The sequence below is a fragment of the Tyto alba genome, unplaced genomic scaffold, assembly GCF_018691265.1.
Source record: "Tyto alba isolate M040663 unplaced genomic scaffold, T.alba_DEE_v4.0 Super-Scaffold_18, whole genome shotgun sequence".
Taxonomy (NCBI): domain Eukaryota; kingdom Metazoa; phylum Chordata; class Aves; order Strigiformes; family Tytonidae; genus Tyto; species Tyto alba.
The window spans coordinates 14,493,196-14,519,152 of NW_024881280.1; the positions used below are offsets into that span (position 1 = coordinate 14,493,196).

At 37.9% G+C, this 25,957-nt stretch overlaps 1 protein-coding gene across 1 annotated transcript in view; it reads left to right on the plus strand.

The window, feature by feature from the left end:
- The first annotated feature begins 1,531 nt into the window (after positions 1 to 1,531).
- LOC104360805 (formin) overlaps positions 1,532 to 25,957 on the plus strand; it is a 148,933-nt gene continuing 124,507 nt past the window's right edge. The window contains exons 1-2 of the mRNA XM_032984591.2: positions 1,532 to 3,170; positions 5,257 to 5,374. Of these exons, the coding sequence (XP_032840482.2) occupies positions 1,782 to 3,170; positions 5,257 to 5,374 (1,507 nt within the window). The 5' untranslated portion in view covers positions 1,532 to 1,781. The remainder of the gene's footprint in view (positions 3,171 to 5,256; positions 5,375 to 25,957) is intronic.

The window sequence follows — 25,957 nt, forward strand, 5'->3', positions numbered from 1 at the left end:
AACTTTTTGTATGGTCTACATTTTCAAACATTAAACCAAAAGGTAAATGTGTTGGAATACTTTGTTGTTGTTTGTTGTCTGTAATATTCAGCTTTTCAGTAAATGTTTTTGAGTAATTTGACACAGTGGTGTGATCTGCAGCTGATTTCCCCGGGAAGGACAGTTTTCCCTGTGTTGCTTGTTTAAGATTACTCATCACAGCTAAATGGCTGACTGTAGAATGACCCTGGAACTTGGGTTAAAAAAAAAAAAAAGAAAAAAAAGTATCTTTGCGTTTCTAAGGTACCACTGGAAATTTGAGTAAACTAACTTCTTAAAGGCCAGGAACTAAGAAAAATATAAATCCCTGCAGATTTGAAGACTTCGTAGTTCCAAAAGTAAGGAAGAAAAATGAAGACTTTTGACTGGAACCCGACCTAAATGTTACTGACTTTCTGAATATCAAAGGTGCTTAAGAATATTTTGTACTTTCTTTATATATATGGTATAAAAAAACCAACCAAACAACCAAACTACTATCCCACACAGCTTCTGTTAATATTGAGTTCTACAGCTTTGAAGATTTCCTGCAGGTGGGTTTGCCGGTATTAAGTAAAACAGCTCTCACACCTGCAGCCTTACCGGGGCGGTACGTGTAGATGAAAGCTATCAAAAACTCTGCCGGCAGAGATTGCTCTGCTGTGGAACAGCCCAAGCCCGGGTGCAGCGCGGAGGGACAGCCTGCCTGCCTGGTGCGGGTGTGCCGGAGTGCGGGGTGCCGCGCCGCGCCGTGCCGTGCCGTGCCGCGCCGGACCGGGCGCGCCGGCCGCCCGCGGGCGGAACCTGCGCGCAGGGCGCGGGCAGCTCTCTGCGGGGCTAGGGCAGCAGTAACATGAAACCAGTCTTGTTGGTTTTTGTGCATGGCCCTGCAGGCTGAAATCTGCATTCCAGATGAAACCTGCAGCAAATCGGAAGAGAGCCGCCTTTTTTTTTTTTTTTTTTTTTTTTTTTTTCTTCCCCCTCACTTCTTTCTTCGAGGGCGCTCTCCCAAGTTGGCTGTGGCCGGCCGGGGGCCGGGGTGGCTGCGCTGGGGGTTTCCACTCGGGATTTGGGGGCGGTGATGGGTTTGCGGCGGGAGCGCTGGCGGGGGGCGGAGGTGCCGTGCCAGGGCTCCGGCCGCTCGCGGCCCGCGCGCCGGCACGCGGAAGTGGCAGAGCGCGAGCGCGCCCGGCCCCGCGCGGGAGGCGGCCGCCCGTCGGCGTAGGCGCCCGCGCGCGCCGGGAGGGGCGCGCGGCCCGCGGGGTCCCCGCCGCGGTCTCCGGGCGGGCGGGGCGGCAGCGGCTCTGTCGCGACAGCGAGCCCCCGCTGCAGAGGAGCGAGCTGCCGACGCTGCTGGGAACTTTTTTGGTTGGTCGGTCGGTTGTGTGGGGTTTGTTTGTTTGAGTTTTGTTTTTTGGTGTTTTGTTTTTTTTTTTTTGTTTTGTTTTGTTGGGTTTTTTGTTTGTTTTGTTTTGTTTGGTTGTGGTTTTTGTTGTTTGTGTTTTGGGTTTTTTTTTGTTTTTGTTTTTGTTTTTTTTTTTTCTCTCACGGTGGGTCTTTGTGGCGCTCCCGAGGTGGAGTCTGCAGATCCGAGGGACACCTGGGCTGGAAGCGGAGGGAGGGGCAGGGTGACCTGGGGGGAGGCTGGCAGCCCTCGCAGGGCCTGTCCCGGCTTCTGTCTGCTCGCCAAGTGCGGGTAGGAAATGCTCGTCTAGCAGCCAGGAGCGCTGCTGGAAGCAAACCCACTCTGCACTGCATGCAACATGGAAGGAGAAAGTGCAGTGCCCGGTTGTCGTGAGCTTGCAGACCTGGAGAGCACAGCAGAAAACGAACCTGATCCTTTCACTACATTTTCTGTGAAAAAACTTTTTGGATTTACAGCTAAATCTGAATCCACTGCTTCCAAAGAAGAAACAGTGCTTAAAGCATTTCAACCTTTGTACACCAATAGAAATACTCATGCTGACACCTGGCATGAGAGGAATGATAATGATTGTAATGATGACTTGGAAAATCAGCGTGGCAGGAATAGTCCCAGTGGCCAAGCTGACCCAATGTCTGGCAGGCAAACTGACCTGGAACCGGAGTTAGCTGAGCAAAATGAATTACTTCACCATTTAAGGTTTGTACAGACTTCTTTGTCTGAATCCGACGATGATGGCAAGGACGCGATTCTTGTACAAGGTACTTTGGTTCATACAACAAGTGATACAGAATCGGACACGGAGAGTAAGGACCTAGACACCGATGAAAACAATACAAGCGAATCTGGGCTAAATAATGCTGCTTTGTCTGCTGGGGCTTTGGACGATAACAAGCAAAATAAGGAAGAGCCAGAATCAGAAGGGCACAGCAACAGTGATGACACTATGGATACAGATGACATTGAGTTACACCCACCAATTTCTAAGCAGCTCCCAAAAGAGCTGGATGGTATTCTGGAGCATGACTCCAATCAAAAAGACAAAATATTAATGGATGAGCAGTTCAGTCACTTGCTTGCTACAGGGGAATGCCCTCGAGAACTTCCAGATGAAGAACAAAGACCTTCAGCTGATAATACATCGCCACAAAAAACAGCCCTGGCTGAGAAGACTTTCCAGCTGCCCGCTTTCTTTAGTGGACTACGTGTGAGGAAAAAGGGACTAACCACAGAGGATGGGGAAACTGTTACAGAAATTAAACCAAGGGAGAATGATTTAGCTCTGCTTAAATTACGACAGCCTGTTAAGAAATCCAGTATTACATCAGGTTTGACCACTAAAAAAAAATCAACTGAACCTAAAACAAGTCCTACTTTCCTGGAACAGCTCTCACACTTGTTAAACATAGACGTCTCTAAGAATGAAGATAGAACCGAGGACTCTGGTGAGGGATCTGGGGAGACCGAGGACAGTGATGAAGCTCAAGAGAACAAAGCCTCTGGCAAAACAGAACCACGATTTCCCTCTGAGGAAATAAAATCAAGCCCTGCGGAATCTGCACTGGACGTCTTCAAAGCTTTATTTACACGGCCTCCCAAAAAAGAAACAACTGCGGATACTTCAGAGCTGGAAGCCATAAAACGCAAAATGAGAAATGAGAAAGAGTCTTTGAAAGCTGTATTTGAAAGGTCAAAATCAAAACCTGGGGATGGAGCATCAGACAAATCTGTAGGTTGAATTACTTTTTCTTCCTAAGATCTGGAAGTAGATGGATAAAAAATAATTTATTGTTTAAAAATTATTGGTGGGGACTTAAAGCCAAAATGTTAGAATTGACCTCTTCTCTTGGCAATCTCAAATTTTGGATTCCCAACTGAAGTAACTGTGGGGCTAATTTGTCAAGATTCTCCATCGTCAGCTGTAGTAGAATTCAGTGGGAACTGGTGATAGTCACAGCTTTTCAATTAGAAGTGAGAACTCAAAGATTGGTTTCTGATTTTAAAAGATCACTACAAAACAGTTGCCCATAGGTTAAGTATGGCTTTAAATAGGTTTGGCGCTGCAAATATTTACTGTAGGAGTATTTAATAATTTGTCAATCTCACTCTGTTTTTCTTTCATTGAGTTTTTTATTTTTAAAAGTAATATTTCATTTTTACCTTTAGGAATAATTCTATGATAAGAGCTGATACACGAAGTCATGGATGATTTTCAACTCAATTTATCCAAGACATAGACTTTAAAGTAATTTTTTTCTTATTTGCATGCAAAGATTTGGCTTTGCAAATATTGATAAGTATTTAAGCTTATCCAAGTATAATTTAGGGATTCCCATTAGATGGCTAAAATTATGGATTACTGTAAGCATTTGGAAGCTTAATATTCCTAGGCATATGGAGATTTAGTTAGTATATTTTTAAGGAATGAAAAAAAAAAAAGAAATCTATGCTAAGTTTTCTTAGAAGCTTAACGATAAATGAATTTGAGTGTGATTTGAACTCTTTAATTAAATGAGTAACCCTTGGGTTGTGGTTCCCAACCCAAAATTCTTATGGCTACATCTTTGGCAGATATAACCAGTCCAGAAGATTGTTCTTGTTGGCTAGAGGGACCATTATTGGAATTATTAATTTTGCAGGGTTTAACCCTAAACCTGAAGCTACTCAAGTTAATTTGCTGTGTTGGTTGTACTCTCTTTCAAATTTTTCTTCTTATATAAAATTAAAAACTTTTAAAAATCTTGACTGACACCTGGGTAGACTGATAATACCTGTTTGCAGTAAATTACCCATGGGGAGGAGTAGCTAGGTCCTCGCTGGCGGTGGCAGGCTCAGCAGCTGCGGACTGTGTGTGCCCTGGGCTGGGCTGGCGTGAGCCCCTCCGGGAAGCTGCCATCCACAGCGGGATGGAGCGCAGGGGTGGCCAGGACTGGCCTTTATAGACCTCTGCTCCATGTCCGGTCGAGTACAAATGTAACTTTTTTTTCTCAGGGCAAAGCCAGAGTAAAAAGGTCTTGCCCCTCCTCTTCCCTTGCTCATGCGGGCCATTTATGGAGCCACTTTCACCCGGGGTTTTGCTGTTGCTGTAGTTGTGTCTATGCGATTACTCGTAGTAGCCTGTTATAAATCAGACTTCAGGAATGTTAGGGATGTAAAAAACCAAACAGAACGTAAACCTCTAAAAGAATGCTTGTTTAGTCTGTTGGTGGTGGTGGTGTTTTTTTTTTTTTTTTTGTTTGTTTGGTTGTTTTTTTTTTTTCTGCCCTGTAAAGGGTTATTTTAGCATTCCAGTTGACAGTGCAGTCCCATTAACAGCTGCAGCAGCACTTTGATGTGGCAGTGTTACGTGGTATGTGGACTGAGTAAGCTGCCGGGGGTGGGGCAGGAATTTCATAAACTAGCTCTGCTTCCAGAAAATTGTATCGTCAAATGATGTCTTAGGCGAATTGCACTAGTGTTTACTTGTAAGAGAAGCACAGATGGGTCCTTTCACTCTGGAAAAAAAGACACAGGGAAAAATCCTACTGTTCTTGACCACCTCAGTGATTCACCAGAGGATAGAAAGCTTTTTACACCAATGTGAAGTTTCACCAAGTCCTTGTATGTCACATGCATTATGTTATTTTCCTCCTCAAATTTATTTTTCTACACTGGTTTCATTGTATCTCTTCCAACCAACTGAGCACTGTTTCAATCAGCAGAATGAGGCAGATAACTATTCTGGACTACACATGTAGAGCTGAGCATGGCAGTTGCTGTTTCGGGATCCAATGATACTGCAGACTTTAATTTTTTTTCTTGCGTAATTTTAACAGCCTGACCTGAGTCCCTCAGAGCAAGATGACAAGACTCCAGGGAGACTCCAGACTGTCTGGCCGCCACCAAAAGCAAAGCACGAAGAAGTAAAAGTAGGATTAAAGTACACAGAAGCAGGTAAAACAAAGAGGTGAAGCATTTGCAGAAATTGGTTTTTGACATTTTTAATCTTGTTTAATACAGAGATGGTGATAAGTCACAGTGTTACCTTATCTGGAAAAACAGACCTTATGTTTTGGATGTGTTGTTTAATGGTATTTGTTAAGCATTTGATTTTTAAAAGTGAATGGCTAAACCTGTGTTGAAATCTAAATGCTTGCCTGTACAAATTCACGAGGAAAGAAGTGGGCTTTTTGATAAGCTAGGTTATCCATTTCTAATGGGATTCTGTTCAAATGAGCAACAGGGTATTGAATGAATGGAAACCTGAATGCCTTTTCCATTGCCTTCAGTGGCCTGCCAGACTCTAGACTGGCTGCAGATTTTCTTCAGGTAGTGTCCAGAATAAAAGTAATGAATACCATTATTACAGCTTGTCTGTAAACAGAGGAATACTCATATCCGCTCAGATCACTTTTATAGCTAGCCATGTATAGTGTCCTATACAAATGTATGAGAGGGTATGTCTGAAGTGCAATGATAACTAGCTATCAGATAAGCTTTCAATAAAAAAATATTTCTTAATATTTTGTTATTTAGTTAAATACTTACATAACATATTTACAAGGGGAAAAGTGATTATTGTAGCCACTGCAACTCTGTTTCAAATTTGTCTTCTTAAATATAAAACAGGAAGTCCTTGTTACTCAGAAATCAGTCATAAACTGTGGAATTGTCTGACATATTGAAACAAAAGGCACTAGACCATCTGTTCTTTAGGTACCTGGAGGTTTTAGAAAATACCAGCTAGAATGGATTAAGTGGAATTACAACCCAAGCTTTTATACTACCTTGCTGTGAGAAATTGTACAGGGTAGTGCTGTATGGTTCTTTCCAATTCTGGTGGATATCCATTTGGCCGTTTACGAGAAAGAATAAATAGGAGTACTGAATCTACTGCTTTGCATTACTTTGTATTACTTCTTTCTCTCTCTTTCCTCAGTTTTCTCTGCCTTAATCTTCCTTTTTTGTAAAGTAGGCAGGATGCTGGAATTTTCAGAAAACTTGGTTTTGACAGGAACAACATGATTCAAATATAGACAGAACTGAACTTGCAGTGCATCTGATTGGTTTGAGGTGTGGGAATCTAGTGATAGATGACCAGGACATATTCAGCTGTTGACAAGGAATGCTCCAGGCTCTCTCTCTTACTCTTAGATTCTTATTATAGGCTATATGCTTGCTGCATTTAATTCTACCCAAATAAGTAATTTTTTTTTCTTAATGACTGTAATCATCTGTGGCAAAAACATATGCTGAAATAAAGAAAGGAAAGGAAACTGAATTAAAAAAAGCTCCAGATTCTACTACTTGTAGAGAAATTAGGTCATGCTTCTGTGAAATTTGAGTAGGAAGGGCAGACTGGCTTAGAGCCCATGTAAATTGTTACTCTTTTGTTATTGTGATATTTTGGGTGGTAGTGTCATCAACATGCTAATAGTTAGTTTGCTAAGTCAGATTTTTATACAGACCAGATTCTGCAGTTCATTAGTCACTCCAGTGTCTGGCAGAGAGAGGGATTTGAATGAAAACAAACTGCTGGTGATTCATCTAGGATGATACAGAAGTGGTGCTTTTAAAAGTAATAGGCAAAGACTATATTTGCAACACATGTTGAGAGCAGTAGAGTTCTAGGTGTACCTCAGTGATTAGCAGGTTTGTGTTTCTTTCAGCTGTTCCTAGATGCCCAGAAAACAGTTGTGGCAGCAAGAACACTGCAATCAGTTGTGAGTTGCATATGATGGATCAGTTATATCTGCTTTTTTGAGTATTGGGGTGACTGTTTTAAAGCACTATGCACAGGAATGAATTTTTGCAGTCTCCTGCAACTGAAGGAAGGTATTGTTCATGAGCAGTGCCGGTATAATTAATAAAACCAGAGTTTGTATTCAATGTTGGCCTTACTGCTGAAGGGCCAGGTTTGTAGGTTTTTTTTTAAATGAATATGAAAGCAGCTATGCAGCATTACTTCTAAAGTCAGTATTTTCTCTCTGACAATTGTTGTTACCTTCAAAGCATATGTGTGTACTGGAGTTTCCCCTCATGCCCCTTCCCATCCAAAATTCCCTCCCAGACACCGGTATCTTAGGAACTTCTTGTCCACAAAGGAGGCTTCTTAAAAATATGATATAAAGCAGGTTAATGATCACTATTAAACTGGCTGGTCTCAACCATTTTCAACCTGAAACACTATTTATTACTGCAGTGTCTTGTCCCAACAGCTAAGATCAAATGAAAAATTCTTGATTTCAGAATAAAGTTCAAAAATCGTGTGTGGCAGGGATGTTTGTGATTCCAGTCTTCCTCCACTGATGTTCCTGAATAGGTGATAATCTGTAACAAAAAATGCTCAAGTAATCTGTTTTAAATTTCAGTCAACGATTTATGTGAGTGTTATTTACCAAAACAATAGGAATCCATATACAAACAATAATAACAGACTGAATTATTATCTAAATAATCATTTAGCACAGCTTTATTTTAGGTTTAAATGAAATACACCTGTCACAAGTGTGATCACATCCAAGGACAAATATGTGGACATAAGCCTTTGTACTTCTGAAAGGGTGCAAGAATATGTACTTATTTTGAGGTAGCACAGATTTTTTTCATTTATCACAAGAAATTAGTATTTAAAGTAACACTGACAATTCGAAAATTGAAATACTGTAATCTCTCTTAGAATTCTGCACAAAGTCTTTGATGTACTTTGTTCATCACTATGCACTACGGCAGCTATGACATGAAGGTAGGGATATTGAGGGAGAGGGTTCCCAGCTTTTTGATCTTTTCCCACATCCTTGCCATGTTTTTCCTCACTGTTCTTGTTGCCTAGTGGAAGCAAGAAATTCAGGCTTCATTTGGCCTACGCAGCAGACATCACAGTGACTCATAGCAGCTTGGAGAAGTAGCTAACTCCCTCCTGAGGCTTGTAGTCTGGCTTGATGTGTGGGAAACAAACTGAAAAGCAAATGGACATAACAAGTAACACGTGTGTGGGGCTGACTAGGCCTGTTAGCAGTATTAGAAGTGAAAGAAGTTAATGAGCAAATATAGCTCTGCAACAGGTTTGTTTTCATGCCTTTGATAACATCTTCTGTAGTCATAGTATTGTCACCCCCAACACCTGCATCTTGAGTTGTAAATTTTGAATTAAAAGGATGAAATAATGATATTTTGGCATATTTTATGCTTTCTTAATCCTTTAATTCCTCTGTTTCCATAAAGCAAGTGACTGTGTTGTCAACTGACTCTCTAATTAGCACAAGCTGCTTACATGGTTCTCTAGAGAAACTGGAACTTCTTTGAAGTGTGTCAGTCTGAAATAGCTGACGTCCAAAAAGTCTGTAGTACATTACACCAAAGACTAGAAAAAGGGTATTTTAATTTAGAGCTACAAGTTTATTCCATGGAAATCTTTACCATGTAATCAAAGACATTTCTGTGCATATTTCTATGTACAGTCCTAAAGTTCTGTTCTCATGTTTTCATTAAAAGTTCCTTTTTCCTCTATAATTCTTCAAGAGATTTCTCCCATTTTTAAAGAATTACATCTGATAGAAGGGTAGACATGACAGCTGTTACATATGGTGAAAATACCTAGCCAGGTAGAGGAGACAAATTCATATCTATACTGAGCAAATGCATCTGTGATATCAGATCACATAGAACCCCTATACAATGAGTGTGTCAGCTGCTGTGTATGACCTGATCAGCACTTGCAGCCTCTCACATCCAAGAGGAGGAGTTTAGACATGAGTTCTGCTGCTGATAAAACTATTTATGTTTGAAGAATAGTCTTCCCAGTAACGTAGTATAAAGATACAGATCCTGTGATTCCTATTAAAAATGTATTTTTAGCCATTAGGATCAAAATAGTTCGCACATAAAATGGAGAGAGTTTAGTCTTTTGCTTAAGCAAAACAGAAATTAGAAAACTGATGAGAGAGAAGTATTTGACATTCCTGCTGAAGAAAATGTTAAAAAAAGAAAAAGTCAAGTTGAAACATTGATCCATTTAGGGCTTTTTTTCATTACATGTTCTTTTGTTAATTCAAATGCCCCCTGTTCTCTAATAGTTTGTCAATTCATCATCCTTAAATCTGCAACGAGGTAATGCTGTCTCTATGGTGCCACAATTTCTGTAATAAGTCTCTGATGGTGTAAGTACAGTTTTCAGGGTAAATTAAGAAAAATCAGGAGGTGACTGAGAAAGCTCTTCTTAAACAAAAAGTGTCTAAATAAATGATGAATGAAATATAAAATAATGGCAGAGGTTTGTTGCCAAGTCTCAAATGTCTTAAAGCCTTGGTCCCCTATGCTCTGGCTTCCCAGCAAGAAAATCACTTTATGGTCATGATGTAAATGGAGAGAATAACCAGTTTATGTGAGAAAAAGAGAGGCATAATGGTCTGAACAAAGAGATGAGGGATAAGAACATGGTATCTTATCTTTCTATAACATAGACTTCCTTTGTGGCCTTGAACAATATGTGTTGTGTTTCTAAAAGAGACATAATGCTTGATGTTAGTATTCTGAAGGAATTTCTAGTAACAGGGGCTGCTAAGAGTAGGTTTCATCTTAAAATAAATAAAAAAGACATTTTTGTAGTAAGTTCAGTTTATTTGGTTTCAGTGTGGTATTTGAGGTTTAGTTCTGGGATTCTATTACAAATTTTATTGTATTAGATAAAGGAGGAAAACATCAAGCAGGATATTGTTCATTTGTTGAAGATAATGTTTTTGTGATTTAATGGTCACTGACCAATTTGATGTGACCTCAGTGTGCAGGTGGGCTACATAAAGGTTTTATAAATTATTTGACTACATCTTACTGCATTTATTGTGCAGCATGACAGGCATATTTGGCCATGTTATGTCAGTGTTTCATATTCCTACAAATACACTAGCTTGTTATTGAGAACCTGAGTTTTTAATTACAAGTCAGAGTGTTGTAGCCCTATCACATTCCTCTAGAGTAACGACAACATTTTCTTCTCTTACTTATGCCATCTAAAGCTATAATTTTATGGATTTGGAAGGTATTTGGCATAGTGGTGCTTGGAAATCTCTACAATCTCAAATGAGTAAGGTGTACATGTGCTGATTAGTGTAGCAGCCACTTTTCCAGATACGTTGCAGCCCTGTCTGCTAAGATTTACTTTGAAAATATTAAAAAAACCCCAACACTCAAAACCAAGCAAGCAGCAGAAACTTCCTTTGCTTTTCTCTCCCCACCTCAGCTGATACTGTCATTCGTGCTGTGCCTCTTGAGATGGGAACAAAAAGGTAGGCATCTGTTAATGCTGAAGGTTTGTTGTTAATGTGCTTGTGTTCTACTTCCAGCCCTTTTGCTACCTTCTGGAATTGACTTCATGAAGGTTGTGAGACCTTTCCAAGCTTCAGTTTACTTATCCGTAAAGTTGGGATAACAATCCTGACCTATTTTTCAAGCCAAATTAAATTCCTCTTCTGTTTATAGACTATTAGTATTAGAGATGCAAGTTGTAAAAGGATACTGACTTCCTAAACTTAAATCTGCGAAAAGCTAGCACAGTATGATAACTGTGCCTAGGGCTGTGTGCTAAAATGTTCATGCCTTCCTATACACTGAGGATTATATCATTACAAGGTGAGAGGGAAGAAGATTTATGCTTCACTTTTGAATATAAACCCCTGCTTTATTTGCATTATGCATACCGTCTATAGAAATGTAGTAATTTTAGGAAACCTATTGCTTTTGAGTCTGGATGCATCTGTTGAAGCAGATGCCTGACAAGGACATGTTTTACAGTGTACAAAGCCATATCTGGATGCTTACATCTGTGTAGCCATAGATACCAGTGTACTTAAGCATTCACATACAGAACAGCTTTGGTCTATTCAGAGTAGAAACTTGATTTTTAAACTACATTTTTCCTACTGAAAAGATGAATCTGTTGTCTGAATATAATGAAGGCAAGTTCTGTGAATTGTTCCTTTTACTGTAGTTTTTATTTTGAAATATAAGTACCACTGGGTCCTACCGACATGATGTTTCCAAGGCCCAAAATGGTCACAGGGTTTTGCCAGATGTTATATAATCGAAACACAGTGAAAGATCAATTGTGTACAGCACAAGAATGACTTCGTATTTTATTTCCATGGTTTTATTTCAAACAATATGAGGCCCTTTGTGTTACAGAAATGCCTCTGAATTTTACTGAATTCACTTTCCTGTTCTCCAGTCTCACTGTTCACGTGATCTGAATTTCTGTTTGGCCCAGCATTTGAACATGAAAGATTTAGATAGCTGTCTGAAAATTTGTGCCTGGATTTAGAATTGGATCCTTGTTGGTTTTTTTCAGTTAAATTTGATATCATCCCTGCCAAGTTTGTTCCCTCTGCTATGGCACAGTCATACACTCTTCTGTGTAAAAAAACCTGACTCTATTTATTGTACGTTTCTTAGTTTTGTATATATCCATGTGTTAAGTTTGTCAACAGTTCTAAACTTGAGAATTGCTGAGAATATACTGGGGAAGTGATGTGTCTATGTGTGTGGAAATGCAGTGTGCCTATACTCCCCCACATGCCCACCCACATTTGAATAAATATACGCTTATACTACATATATAGTATGCATGCATTCTCCATGTATTCCTACTATATATAGTATACAGTGATTGCAAAGGTGTCATAGATCTAGAATAAGTGCTCTGTGTTTTAAATTTGTGCTAGGTGAAGTAGAAAGTCTGTAACTCATCAAAGAAATTCTGTAATAAATTTGTTCCTCGTGTTTGCTGATAAAGTGTTATTTGTTTACTATATTGTATTAGTGAATGTGATCTTGTAATAGATTGGTCTTGTAAATATGAATTAGGGAGCTTATTGAGAAAGAAATCGTGTTGACTGTCCCCAGCAGCAGTACCTCTAATGGTGCCTTCCTGGGAGGGTGAAAACCACAAGTGAAACTGTTCATTTCTGCTGTCAGGTAAATGAACTGTAGCAGTAACCTCTCACAGGAGAGGAGCAATCAGGCAGATAAGTTACTCAGGTGACTGCTTCTGAATAGTGCTTTATACTGCTTTGCAGTCAGTGAGAGAGCTATCTTCTTCATTTCCATAACAGAGAAACGAGGGGTTGCTGTTTTTTCCTTCAGGAGGCTGCTTTTCTGTGGGTATCATTCTGTTGGTCTCAGGGAATTCAATGAATGTTGTGAACTCTTACATCATCTATATTCAATATCCAGACACTGTTCACATACTGGACTATTGGCTTGTTTAGGACTCTGTTCTCCGCATGTCCCTCTCCATCTGTCTCCCTTCCTCACATCTTCCATATTTTCACTGTATCAGAATCTTCAAGAGCTGAAAATCATTGCAACTTTAGGCTTGGAGGGTTCTTTCTTCCCTTAAAAGTCTTATTTATTTTTTTTTAAGTTAAAGTGAAGCATGTCTGCTCATTTGTCTGGGGAATTGACATCCTTATTGGTAGTGAATTATGGGGCTGTAAAAGAGTTCAGGTTCAATGGGGTTTAGAGAAGAGAGGACAGATAGGAGTAAATGGAATGGGGTGAGGGAAGAAGGAATAGAATAAGGTATCAAAACTGCATTCAGTATTGTTTTAGCCAATCCCCTGTCCCTAAGAAACAGGTAATTCTAGAATTTCTTTACTCACGGATCAATTTTAATTTCCTGGTTCTAAAAGGATGCTTAAATGCAAAACTTGTTGAAATTAGTGTTCAGAAAGTTTAAGGAAGTCTGTCTGTCAACTTTTTACAAACCTAAGCTTCGGGTTTTCACTGACCAATTATCTTGTAAAAAATGTGTAAGCCACAATTTGTCTACTTAAAATGCTGCATTCATGTAGCTTTTCGAATAAAAGTCTGTAGTTCTTCCAGTGTTATTTATTCAGTGTGAAAGTTATGCTTCATAAACACCACTCCAAGACTGAACGAATAACATGTTTTCGAAGTTGCTCATGACTGTTTACTGGAAGAAAAGCCTGAACATTTGTAGCTTTTTAGGACCGTAGCCTGAAAAAGCCCGGAAGGTTGCATCAGTGCGTCCGTAAAAATAAATGGATAAATAATAAAAAAGGTGCAGCTGTGGTGAGTAGATTCCCTTCTGACACCTAGTGGTTAAAGGGGAAAACTACATGGGGAAATAATGGAAGAGGAAACAAAGACTGTAGTAAAAGGGAATATTGACAATTATGGGACCGAGGGTTACCAAGGAGGGAGAAAAGATTAAAATCCCCTCACTATTATGAAATTTAATGAATCCGCTCAATTAAAAGTTAATGATTTTCTTTATGCTACAGGGTGTGGTACATTTCAAGAGAGGTAGATTGCACTCAAGTTTCCCAGCTTTTGTTTTTAATTACTTTTAAATTGTGTTAACATTGCTGTATGTGTTTCCACATACTGAGTTTAATAGGTAAGATTTTTTACAGAAATGAATGTACTGACAAGAAGTGGTTCTATAAGTCATTTTATCTTCAAAGCTTCTACTTTCTACTTGAAGATTTGAAATCATGGCAAAGAAGCTTCCTAAATTGCTTATGTAAAGTTTGAGGAGTAACTCATCTATTTGAAATGTGAGTTATGGAGATTTCTGTGGGAAAGGCTTACATATAAGATTTTCATTAAAGTTATCCAAGTAGGTTAAGTTGTTTTATTATCAAAGAAAAAAAGGTAATTTTTACACAGCACAGTTTTGAACACAAATAGAATAATACTGAATAATATTTGAGTATGTATACTTGCTTTTTGCAACAGCTTTGGAGTTTTGTTTAGAAAATTGCCATTTGAAATATTATGACGCACTGTATCCAGTATTCCCAAAGCTGTAGGTTAAATTTTCAGGTTGCCAGTTTTACCAGTAAATGCTTGTACCTTTTCTTTTAGATATAGTGATAAACAGTGCAGCTCGCTCAGTGTCACGACAAAGATTTACATGACCATGTATTGTGTATATTTGCAAATGTTCTTGCTGCTCTGTGTTTGGATAATTTCTGTGAGTATGCAACTGAACATATGTTAAGCATTTTCACAAATTACATAGGTTGTCCAAAACATCCAGATTTTATTTCATGTTTGGTTTTCTATGCATCAAGGAGAAACATGCATACTATAGTGTGTATTTTCTTTGCCAAACAGTGAAGCATGCCTCATACTTTACTAATAATTAGTAATATCTTACATGCTTTATTTCTACTACCTGATGTCATATGTCATACATTGGCCACTGTTATTGCACAGTCTATCATTTTTTTTTTTGAAAATGCATGTTTTAGAAACAACTTAAAAAACAAACCAAGGAATTCCTGAAAGCATTCCCACCCCAAACTTGTGGCTTCTAATCAGATTGTATGGAATGAATCTGTCAGAAGAGGCTAAGCTTTCTGATCTAACAGCATTGCTCTCCTTGCCTTACCAAGAAACACAAAAAGACGATAATGCGTGAGCAGCATTGTTATTTCCAACTGAAAATCCTGAGGAATGAGTAAATTATTTAGTCATTCTACAGTGTGTAATATTCAGTTCTGTGTATGTATACCGAGCTGAGAGCTTTGCAGAGATATTTGCAAGTTTGTTTTCATATTAAGTGTTACTGCACGTGGCCTATGGTTAACTAAGGAATGTCCATGGGAATTTTTACATGGTAGAAACTTATTTGAATACTTGCTATTTGATTTTGATTTGATTTCGTAAACAGTGCTAATATATAGAAATATCTAGGAACGCTCAAAAAATGAAGCCATGCATAAACAATTGGTATTTTTTTGCAAGACAAAATGATATAAATGGGAGCGAAAATGCTGATGGAGGTATATGTTTGCAGTAGTCATTAAAAAAAGCAGAGTTTGGCAGACACCCTGCTAGGATATTTATTTAATGAGTGTAAAAATATAAATTCCCTGTGTGAACTTTAAATACAATATTACTTATGCTTTTGTCTCTAGCTCACCTAAAACTTTACAAGGAGGGACCACCAGGTGGGTGGAACAGTGTAATGTTGTCCGTCTGTGTCTAGTCTTCGGTCTCTCTTGTTATTGTAAAGACAGTATTTACTTTTCCTTGATGGAATAAAAATGGTAAAGACGGAGTCTGCTCTACCTATCACCGTTTAGAACTAAAAATTTATTATAGATGAGGAACTGTTTTTAGAATTCTAGCTTATGATACTTCAGTTTCAATGGCTGCCATCTCACTAAAGTGAGTTGAACTTGGGTTAATTTCTTTGACTTTCACATCCATACCACAATGCTGTGAAATTTTGCAAAGTTAAGATCTGAATTCTGATTGGAAGAATAACACAATTGAGAACTGGTGTATTACCTTCTGGTTCTTCTTCTTGTTCTTGTTCTTCTTGTTCTTCTGTTTGTTAGTTTGTTTTTTTTTCCTCATTTCTAATATTCCTAATACTCAGGCTTGTTATAATCTAGCAGTATTTATTCAAAGGATCTTTGAAGCAAAGACTGTAGGTGTAGTGAAAATTGAGCGGGGAAAAGTTCTTTCTGCACTGGTGGGCTATGGTTCTCCATTGTGAGGTTTATCTTATTTAAAACTGAGGTAACAGCTGAAATTAAGCAAAAAGACAAGGTCAAATGAGTTAATAAATGATGACAAATATTGTGACAGCATACTTTTACTGATTTCAGCAAATGTTGCACATAAAAATGGAAACTGAAGCTTTTTGTACAAGAATGGAATTTGCCCTGTTTACTGGTTTAGTACTAATCAGTTTGAAAGGATTAAAGGGACAATATCTTTTTACTTTTCCATAACCTTGATGTATTTGGATACAAATACTTCATTCAAAATGAGCACATTTAACACTGCTGAAGAAATATGATAAAATCCCACTGAAAACCGTGTGAGGGCTAATTAGATACTAAGTGATAATGCTATTGGGAATGAATCAGTAGGGATGTCTTTTGAAGGAAAAGGAGATTTAATTGTGCTTTAAGAAAGGAAATGAACAATCCTAACCTGATTTATGGAAATTTATTTCAGATACAGCCCCTGCTGTGTCTTTCTGTGTTTTCTTGCTCAGGTTTGTATCCCATGAAGAGTGGGACACACAGAGCCCTGGCCATTGTTGGATTTCAAATGAGGCTTAAGGAACTTATTTGTACAAACTCTTATGACTTGGAAACTCATTTTAAGCAGCTCTTTAGAATTATCAAATTATTACTGAATGTGTGATAATAACTGAAGCTGAGTTGGAACTCGTTTTATTTTAAAAGACGAATTTATGATAGTATTCCTCTTTTTTTTCTACAATGACTTGTCAATTCTGCAATTGCTTGCTGAAATAAGTGTCATAGTTAGGGCATGTTACAAAGAATTTGTATTTTTCCGCGAATGTGGAAATCGGAGAAAGCAACATTTTCTGAAGGGTCTTTCTGTCACAGCTGAGATAACAGAGGTTTTTTGTGGTATTTTAGGTGAAGACTGACTACTTGCATTCTGGTGTCATGAAGGTGGTGAACCTGTGTACTTTTTATAAATGTGCTGCTTTTTTTCATATTGAGTTTATATAATCCATAATGTACATGAAGTACTCTGAAATTTCGGTCTGCCTTTTTTGCTAAAGTAAATATTTGAATAAAAGCTTCCTGAATACATTCTCAGATGATGAAATACCAACTCCCTAGTGATTAAAACACCGTTTATGAGGAACAGGAAGTTGTTTCCTTGTTGTCCTCCTTTTAGTGTAAGTTACTGCCTTTGTATCTCTAGCCTGTCTTCTCCTTTATTTCTGTAAGTTAAGAAAGTGTCATTATACTGTGTATGGATGATCATTATTTGTTTACTCATTAAACAGTTTCCTGTTCTCACGCTTTTCAAACAATTACAGTGTAGCAATCTGCTGAGTTAAAACTTTCTAAGGATTAAGATTTGTTTTCTTTTTTTTTTGATCCTTTTTTGTAATTGAGTTAGGAATGCTACACGTTGTTAGTGAATATTCAATGTGATTATTTTACAAGACTTATAAACAAACCTTTTGACCAGGATACACTCTTGATGCATTATATCATTGAAGAACAAGTTAGTCCTTACTTCTATCATGGAACACTATTTAGATGATGATGCAAGTGGGCATCATATTAGAAGAAATAAATCCAAAGGACTTTGAAGCCCTGTCCAATTCTCTTTGAAGTTTCATAATGAGAGTCCACCCATGTTTGTTACAGCTGTGTGAATACTTCTTAAGAAATAAGACAGTGTTCAGACATTTTTGCATTAAAGCAATTTATATTGGAATTTGTTAGAATTTCCCTGCACATACCGTCAATAATCTTAGGGTAGGAAAGTTACATTGTCTATATAAACTGTCATTAAGTGGACTTCCATGGAGTCTGGTCTGACCAACCCATCTCTCCCTGACAATTAATTGCTAGTATTTTCCATTTCCCTTACTCAAGTTAGGCCCTACCTTACAGGACTCTGGTGGTGGTGTGGAGGTCCTTGGAACACTTAGATATTGAGAGTTACAGGCCACTCATGATTTACTGTCTGCTTGGAGACTGGGCCAATGAGCAAGCTATATTACATTTGCCCATCACATAAAAATCCCCTATTTTTCCCCTCCTTTCCAATGGAACAAATAAGTAAACAACATCTGAGAATTGTTCATGGAATGGAAAAAAGAAAATCATACCACTCATCTCTACCCTAAAAAGGTGGGGTTCTGAGGTGAAGGAATTCTGGCCTACACAACTTCTTGAACACAGTAAACAATATTTACTGATCATATAGATGAATGGTTCAGTTTTTGAAAGTCTTCTGAATTTGTAACTAAAAAGATTAGAGGTGTAATTATTTGGGAATTCTGTGTGTTTTAAAGAAGCCAGCTCAAACTAAACCCTCCATTCCGTATCCTTAACACCTTAACATCCTAGCTCAACTTTCTCTCTAGAAACTGTAGACCCCAACAGGCTCACAGAAGCTAGAGGTGGAGACCATGTTTATTGCAGAAGGTCAGGATAAATGCTGAAGCTGAACAGTTGGAGCAGTAAATATTGATGGACTCCTTCAGATATCAAGGGCCTAATAATACTAGAATATGCTGCTATTTTGAGTACTTGGGTTTTATGATTATTAAGGCTAGATTAGAGCAGTCCTGTGTTATACTTTTTATTTTCAAGAGTAGCTTTGAGGGCCAAAATTTTAGAAAACACAGTGCTGTAAAAATTAGTCCAATATATCAATATGTCTTGCTTTGTTTCAGATGATTCTGTGTTTTAAACTCACAGTTATAAAATACAATAACTAATAAAAAGTACGTTTTGTGTGACTTACATCAGGGTAAGCAACTTTCCTCTATTGCTTTACCTTTTTCCTCACGTATAAATTTTGGTATCTGTCAACTTTTTGGGTTCAAGATACTTTTGTTTTTAAATTGCTATTCAAGAGAATGTGAATAAAATGTTCTGCTGTCGTATCTGTGCACCCCTAATGTTCTTTCGTGTATTTGTACAATCTTTGCTCCAGCAGATGCTATGTATAAATGATTATAGGCATTTGTCCACTGTTTCACAATATGTGATACTCAGTTGTTTTCACACAGCTGATGTCTGTGATTCTATAACAAATTCAATTTCTTCCTTCTTGGAGCATTTTAAGCCCTTTGTTAATCTTATCCATCTTAATCATTCACCCATTTTTAATTGTTTGGATTTGCTTCTTCAGCTTTTCCATTGTGTTTCCACAATAACTCTTGTTATCTGTTTACATGCTATGTCTGATGCAATTACAGGACACAGAGTTGCTTCCTCCTTGCAGTGGGTATTTAGTTAGAACACAGTCTCATTTCCTTCTTGCAACCCATTACTTTGTTGTAGATGTTAATTCCATGCTTTAACTGGAACATTTCAAATGTTGTGGTAGCTTATGATAAAGAAAATATAGGAAAATCTTTGCTTTTAGATCCAGATTTCTTTTCTTGGTATAATGATCTCTTTTAGTCAATGTTATCTTTATATGATCCATATTGCCAACATACTAAAATCATGAAGCAGACTGATACCAAATCTGGAAGTTAGCTATGGAAGAATGTTATCAGATTTGCACTGGTTCTGTCTTTGCAATGTTCAATGCTAAAAAAATTGTTTAAAATCATATAAAATATTAATTATAAATATTTTTTTCCTGCAATTGTGTGTAGGCAGAACCACATATAGTATGATTAGCAGTAGAGTTATGATGCTTTCTAATGTTGACTATATCGGTGACAGAACAGGATCATAACATTGGCCTAGTTGATCACTCTAGAAATTGTGGTGTTTTTCTTCCCAAGCACATTCTAAAAACATACAGTTGAATTGAACAAGGAAATTTTAAATTTATATGTTACTATTAAATAAAATTTACCAAGCTAATCATTAGGAAAATTATAAGACAAAAGACTGTATTAAAATAAAAATCTAGATTAAAAACTAATAAGGTAACAAGTTCACATCCAGAAGAAAAGAACAGTGTATCTATATCCATAAATTGATAAATCATAGTTTAACTTCAGGAAAAAAAAAAAAGATTATTAATGGAGGATAAAACTGCCACCAGTAGAAGTGGCTAATTTTACATTTTTTCAATCTCCTCCTTCAGATTTTCAAGAAATCAGAGATCTATTTTCTTGTCATTGTAATGTATAATATATTTACTCATTATGGAAATTATTCCCAATTTTCTTGTTTTAATCATAATTATATTTATCTATAGTAGAGAATAATGTCTCAAACAACCAATACAAAAGAGAATTCTGATTTTACAAAAGATAACTTTTAATGTACATTGAATATTGCAATGCATATATGAAGTTAGATTTAAAACCCCTCCCCATCTCTGTTGTGCCCGGGAGCCCAGCGCTGGACCCAGCACTCCAGGTGTGCCCTCACCAGTGCTGAGCAGAGGGGCAGGATCACCTCCCTCGACCTGCTGGCAGCACTTCTCCTAGCACAGCCCCGGACACCGCTGGTCGCCTTTGTCTCAAGGGCACGTTGCTGGCTTGTGTTCAGCTTGGTGTTCCCCCAGGTCCTTTCCTGCAAAGCTGCTTTTAAACTGGTCAGCCCACAGCATGTCCTGGTGCATGGGGTCGTTCCCCTCCAGCTGCAGGACTTTTCACTTTCCCTTGTTGAACTTCATGAGGTTCCTGTCAGCCCATTTCTCTAGCCTGTTGAGGTCATTCAGAATGGCAGCAAGACCCTCCAGCTTATGAGCAACTCCTTCCAGTTTTGTATCAGCAGCAGCAGACTTGCTGAGGGTACAAACGCTCTGCAAGTCTACACTCTACTCATATTAATAAATGAACTGTAAAAGAGAGAGTTGAAGAGGGGAAGTTTGCAGCCAATATGAAGTTAGTAAGAGTAGTGAAGATGAGACCTGAATGCAAATTTAACATTCTCTCATTAGAATGCAATTTTTTTTCATGAGAATTAAAAAAAGGTAAAAAAAAAAAAAAAAATCTAAGATTGAGGGACTATGCAATGAAATGACAAAGGAAATACAAAATATAGAACTATTAAAATGTGCACATGAGGAAAAAAAAATCCTAAATACATATAGAGAATGATGAACTCTGATTTGATCATTATTCTTTTAAAAGCAAGACCTTGATGTTAAAGTAGATCTTGGGAAATGTCATCTGAGTGATTGGTAGTGATCAAAAAGCAGCTGAAGTGGTAGGACGTAGTAGGAAAGAAATAGAAGATAAAATCTTCTAGATCATCATGATGCTGTTGTATAAACACCTACATTTTTAATTTCATGGGAAACTGTAGTTTTGTCAACTCAGAGGGACAGTGGAACTGTAAAAGGTTCAGGGAAGGACGGCAACTTTGATCAGCAATAGGGAACATGTTCCTTATGAGGAAAGCCTATGCAGACTAATATTTTTTCAACTGGAGAAGAATCAGTTCAAGGGTGCATATGATGGAGATCTCTAAAATAATAAGAAACAGCAAATGGGTAAACGGTTAACAATTAATCACTGCTTCTTCCAGCACAGGAACTGGAGGCATCAAATGAACCAAACAGGTGCAGATTCAAAGTAAAGAAAAGGGTCTTTACCTAGTGTGCAATTAATTCTTTGCTGCAGGATGTTGTCTGCTTGCAGGAGTTTTAAAATCAGCAACACACATTCATGGAAGAGGAATCCACCTGCAAGCTATTAAATATGCAAACAACTTCTCTGATTTAGAAAGCTCCTGAATTACAAATCAGGTTGCTGGAAGAGTGTACTGGAAAAGTGCTACTAGCTTTTTACTGTTTTTTAATTTTTTACGTGTCACCTGCTTTTTGGCTGCTGAGAGAGGATACTAGGCAAAATAAGCTATTGGTTTGTCTCAATAGAGATACAGTTTTGTTCACTATGAAACTGAATGGTTTTTATTTCACAGCCACACTGCTGTGCACTGTGACAGTTCTCAGTTTACCTCTTCATGGGCCTGTAAAAATAGGAACAAAACCAGAGGGTAAAAATAGGAACAAAACCAGAATACTTTGCATTGTACCCTCAGACCTCTGTAAATCAAGGTTATGTGAAATGAGTAATCTCGAAGTAGCATGTTTTTGCTTAATTCACTGACTTTGGAGTGTCTTCTGGAAACCAAATCCGTTTCTGGTAAGAACTTCAGCTCCTTTATCCAGCATTTTGCTGCTTTAATGGTCTACAATGAGCCTATCTTCCCAAACTATATATTTTTGTTTACCTGTTTAGCTATTTTCCCCCTATTATGCCTCAGTGCAGCTTTACTATAAAATCTGATTGACTGGATAACCCCCAGGTACCTTTAGAACTCAGAACTTGGAAAACTCATTTGATTTAGACCACAGGCATTTCTTTGTCCAGCTTCTATGTGAAGAGAGGATTTTCATGGCTTAATGTTGGTGTAAGTTGCACATTGGATGCAAAATACGTGTGGCAAGTCCTAGAGGCAGAAAGTATGAATATAAAGGATGGAACTGCAGAAAAGTGGTAGCAGTGGTGGAGGGAAGGGTCATTTTGTCGTCATTATTGTTCTCATGATAATAAGGTCCGAGTAGAGTTTTATTCTATCTGATAAATCCATATGATTAGCGAGACTGCATTAGATACCTGCCTTATCCACTGACTGACAAAACATGGGAGTAAATGGAAATTACTGATTTATTTTTCAAAGAACAACGTAGAAAAGGGAAGATTTGCATTGTCACATCACTGAATATCTTTAGTTTTCACTGAGGTCTCTATCCAGCTTCCCTTGTACTTTGTCAACTTTCATGTTATTTTACAAGAAGTGTTTTAGCAAAACATTTTTCACTAACCTGGTATTTTAAAGTACATTGCGAACTATCAGCAGATGTAATAAATACTTGTGTTTAAGACTTTATAATATATATCTGCTTTACCTCACTATCTGTGAAAAAAGCCATCCAGTTTTAGGAAAGTTTTCTTTAGCTGCAGTGCGTTATAATTACTGACTGAAGGAAGAATCAAATTGCATCATTAAAGAGTATGCCCAAATGGGCAACAAATGCCATCATTTATTACATTTTTCTTGGGATAGAGTCCTCTCAGAACAAAGGAAAAAGTAATAAATTAGAAGCACTAAATGAAAATTAAGAATTAGAGCTGGTTGGAGCTGAATCTATGCAGTGAGATTATTTACTTTTTTGCTTGTTTGCCTTATGTAAAGAACTAACGTGTTTAGCTGTTTTCTCAGTAATGAAATACTAATTCTCTTGTTCTAGTTTTTCAGGAATGGAGCACTTGCCGCCTGATTTGTATCTTGATTTATTTGTTTCAAAAGCCCATCAGAGTAGTATCTGCACTAGGAGGGATAGCTAACTTAGTTATGCCCTACAGCCACTGTCTTCCTGGCAGGCTGTTTGGACACCAGGCAAGTACAACAGGATGCTTGTACAATCAGCCTTCTGGTAATCCAGCGTAATGAAAGACTTTAAAATCTCAGAAAATACAACCCCCCTGACATTACATGAACTAGGGGATGTGCTGGCATGGAATACATTAGAGTCACCTTGTGACACAAGATCAGCTTGGATCTATAAAGTAGGGAGTAAAGAAGAGGGAGCCAGGCTCTTTTCAGTGGTGCCCAGTTGGCAGGACCAGTGTGAGCACACACTGAAACACAGCTAAACATCAGGAAACACTTTCTCATTGTGAGGGTGACAGAGCACTGGCACAGGTTGCCCAGAGAGGATGGAGAGGTGTGGGAACATTCAGAAGCTCTAGGGGAACCAGCTCTAGGGGGGTTGGACCAGACGACCTCCAGAGACCCCTTCCAACTTCAGCTGTTCTGTGATTTATTTCCATGTTGGTCTTGAAGGTCCTTAAGGTATTACAGCACCAGGAAGTGGGAGGTCATACGGCCCAGCTGCAACCTTATATCTCAGCTGGCTCTGAGAACTATCCACATATGTTCGCGTGTCTTAGCTAGTAGGGCTGGATGAGTTACAGTGATTATGCGAGAATCAGGCTGCTACACACGGAGTTATATCAGATTTCTTAAACTCTGGCATAGTTAATTGGTAACCTAGACAAATCACTCATTGATAATTTAGTTTACAGTATTTCTAGATTGTTTCTGTAATCTAGATGAATCTCTTTTGTGAGTTAAATGGAATTTAAGAACTCAGTAGTTTCTAAAGCCTGACCTATATTTTGTTAGTAGTACAGTTCCTTCCGTTAACATGTCATTATTGTTTACTTTGCTGCTGTGATTTTACCATTCTAAGCAGCATCCCAACACCACTAAATAATTAAACTTTATTATTCTGTTGCAAGTATGTTCAGAAACTGATTTTTGGAATTAGACAATGTGATTATTCTTTCTAGTAAAGTTTTTCAGTGTTTTAATGATTCAGATTGCCATCTCTATTGCAGTCTGGGATGTTAACTATCCATGTAGAATTATGCCAAATTAAGATGACTTTATGAAAAGTATGAAAGGAATGGACATGAGTTACTTTATATTATACAAAACTGTATTTGTGATATGATTTCTTTTTCATTGTAGTATCTTACACACAAAAATAAATGTTTGCTTGAGAAGAATCCAAAAGGTACTTTGCTGGGTGTCAGCTTCTATCCAGTAGATAGTTTCTTCCAGTTAAAAAAGAAATATAACGGAAGAAAGGAATGGAAGAAGCTTATGCTGTAGAATGCCAGTTTATTGCATAGTAGGCAATCTATTAAATATGTTACTGTAAATCAATTTATTATACACTTGCTTTTATGTAGTAACAATGCTTTAAGTAATGAATTATGTTTATTAATTCTTATAAACTAGTACTTTCTAAGCATATTTTTAAGGAAGAAGTAAACCATAAAAGAATTGCTACTCTCTGTCTTACCTCTCCTTTAGAACAAAAATTAAAGCAATTGCTAGAACTTATTTCAGAGCTTTCATCTAGGAGACATAATGAAAAACACTTGACAAATAACTTAAAATGATTATATCTTTCAAAATGTCTGTCACAAAATGACATATACTTAATTTTTTAAAAAAAATTTTAACTGTTTATGCTGTGTTAGGCTTCATCCCTGAGGGTTCTTCTGTCATTTTCTGACTGCACAAACATTTGAGCAACAGAGAGTTGGGAATTGGTAGATACGGTGAAAAATCTGCTCTTGGTGCCAGTGCAGGTCTATGTCGGCACAGGTGAACTATGACACTCTTACCCAAATCCCAAAGGATGTTAAGCATTAGGCAATCCTACATAAAGTAGATCTTTTGTTAAGATAGATTTGTAGATCTGTATCCTTCTGTTAGCCAAACTAAGGACTGATTGTTAGCAGCACTTTGAAAGCCTGTTGTTTGCTTCAGTTATCATGTGACCTTAAAGAGCTAAACTTCAAGTCGGGATGTTCATAAGGTTCCTGCCCCGCAAGCTGAGCAAGTGCTTAACCAGCTGAGGTGCCAGGAGGGTCACAAATTTCTCTAGGGACCTGAGGCAGCTGTTTTGTTAAGTCCTGTCTAGCAGAATGGATAAGCAGAGCCTGTGTCCTGAGGGAATATCAACCAGCCAAAGGAATTAACAGCAGAAGATCTAAAAGTCCGTAGACCCTAGCCAGTCGTCATTCTAGTGGAGTAGTCAGGCAATTTTTCCATGCTGGAAAGCTTTAAGTAGAGCCCTGTTGAAGATGAAGCAGTTTAGGTGATGCTATTACTACCTGGAATCGTCCAAGTTTGTTATTTTGTGTCTTGTAAAGTATCAGTCCTTTTTCCTTTTGATTTTGTATCTCAATTCAGCTGCTTGCATATAGCTTCACCTGCATTTGAAAAAAATAGTTTTGCATTAAAAGCTTCCGTGTCATACAGATTACATAGTGATGATCAGGTTATCTTTCCTTTTCTCTTTCCTCCATGTGTTCTCAAGAGAAAAAATAAATAAGAAAAAAAAAAACAAAAACAAAAACAAACCCAAACAAGACAAACCAACAGAAAAAAGCACCTAAACACTGGGATATTTTACTGATCTGGTGCTTTGCTCCATGCTTTGATGTTTTCATGCTGTTTTATTGGTTCTGCTGTTCCAGGGACCATACAA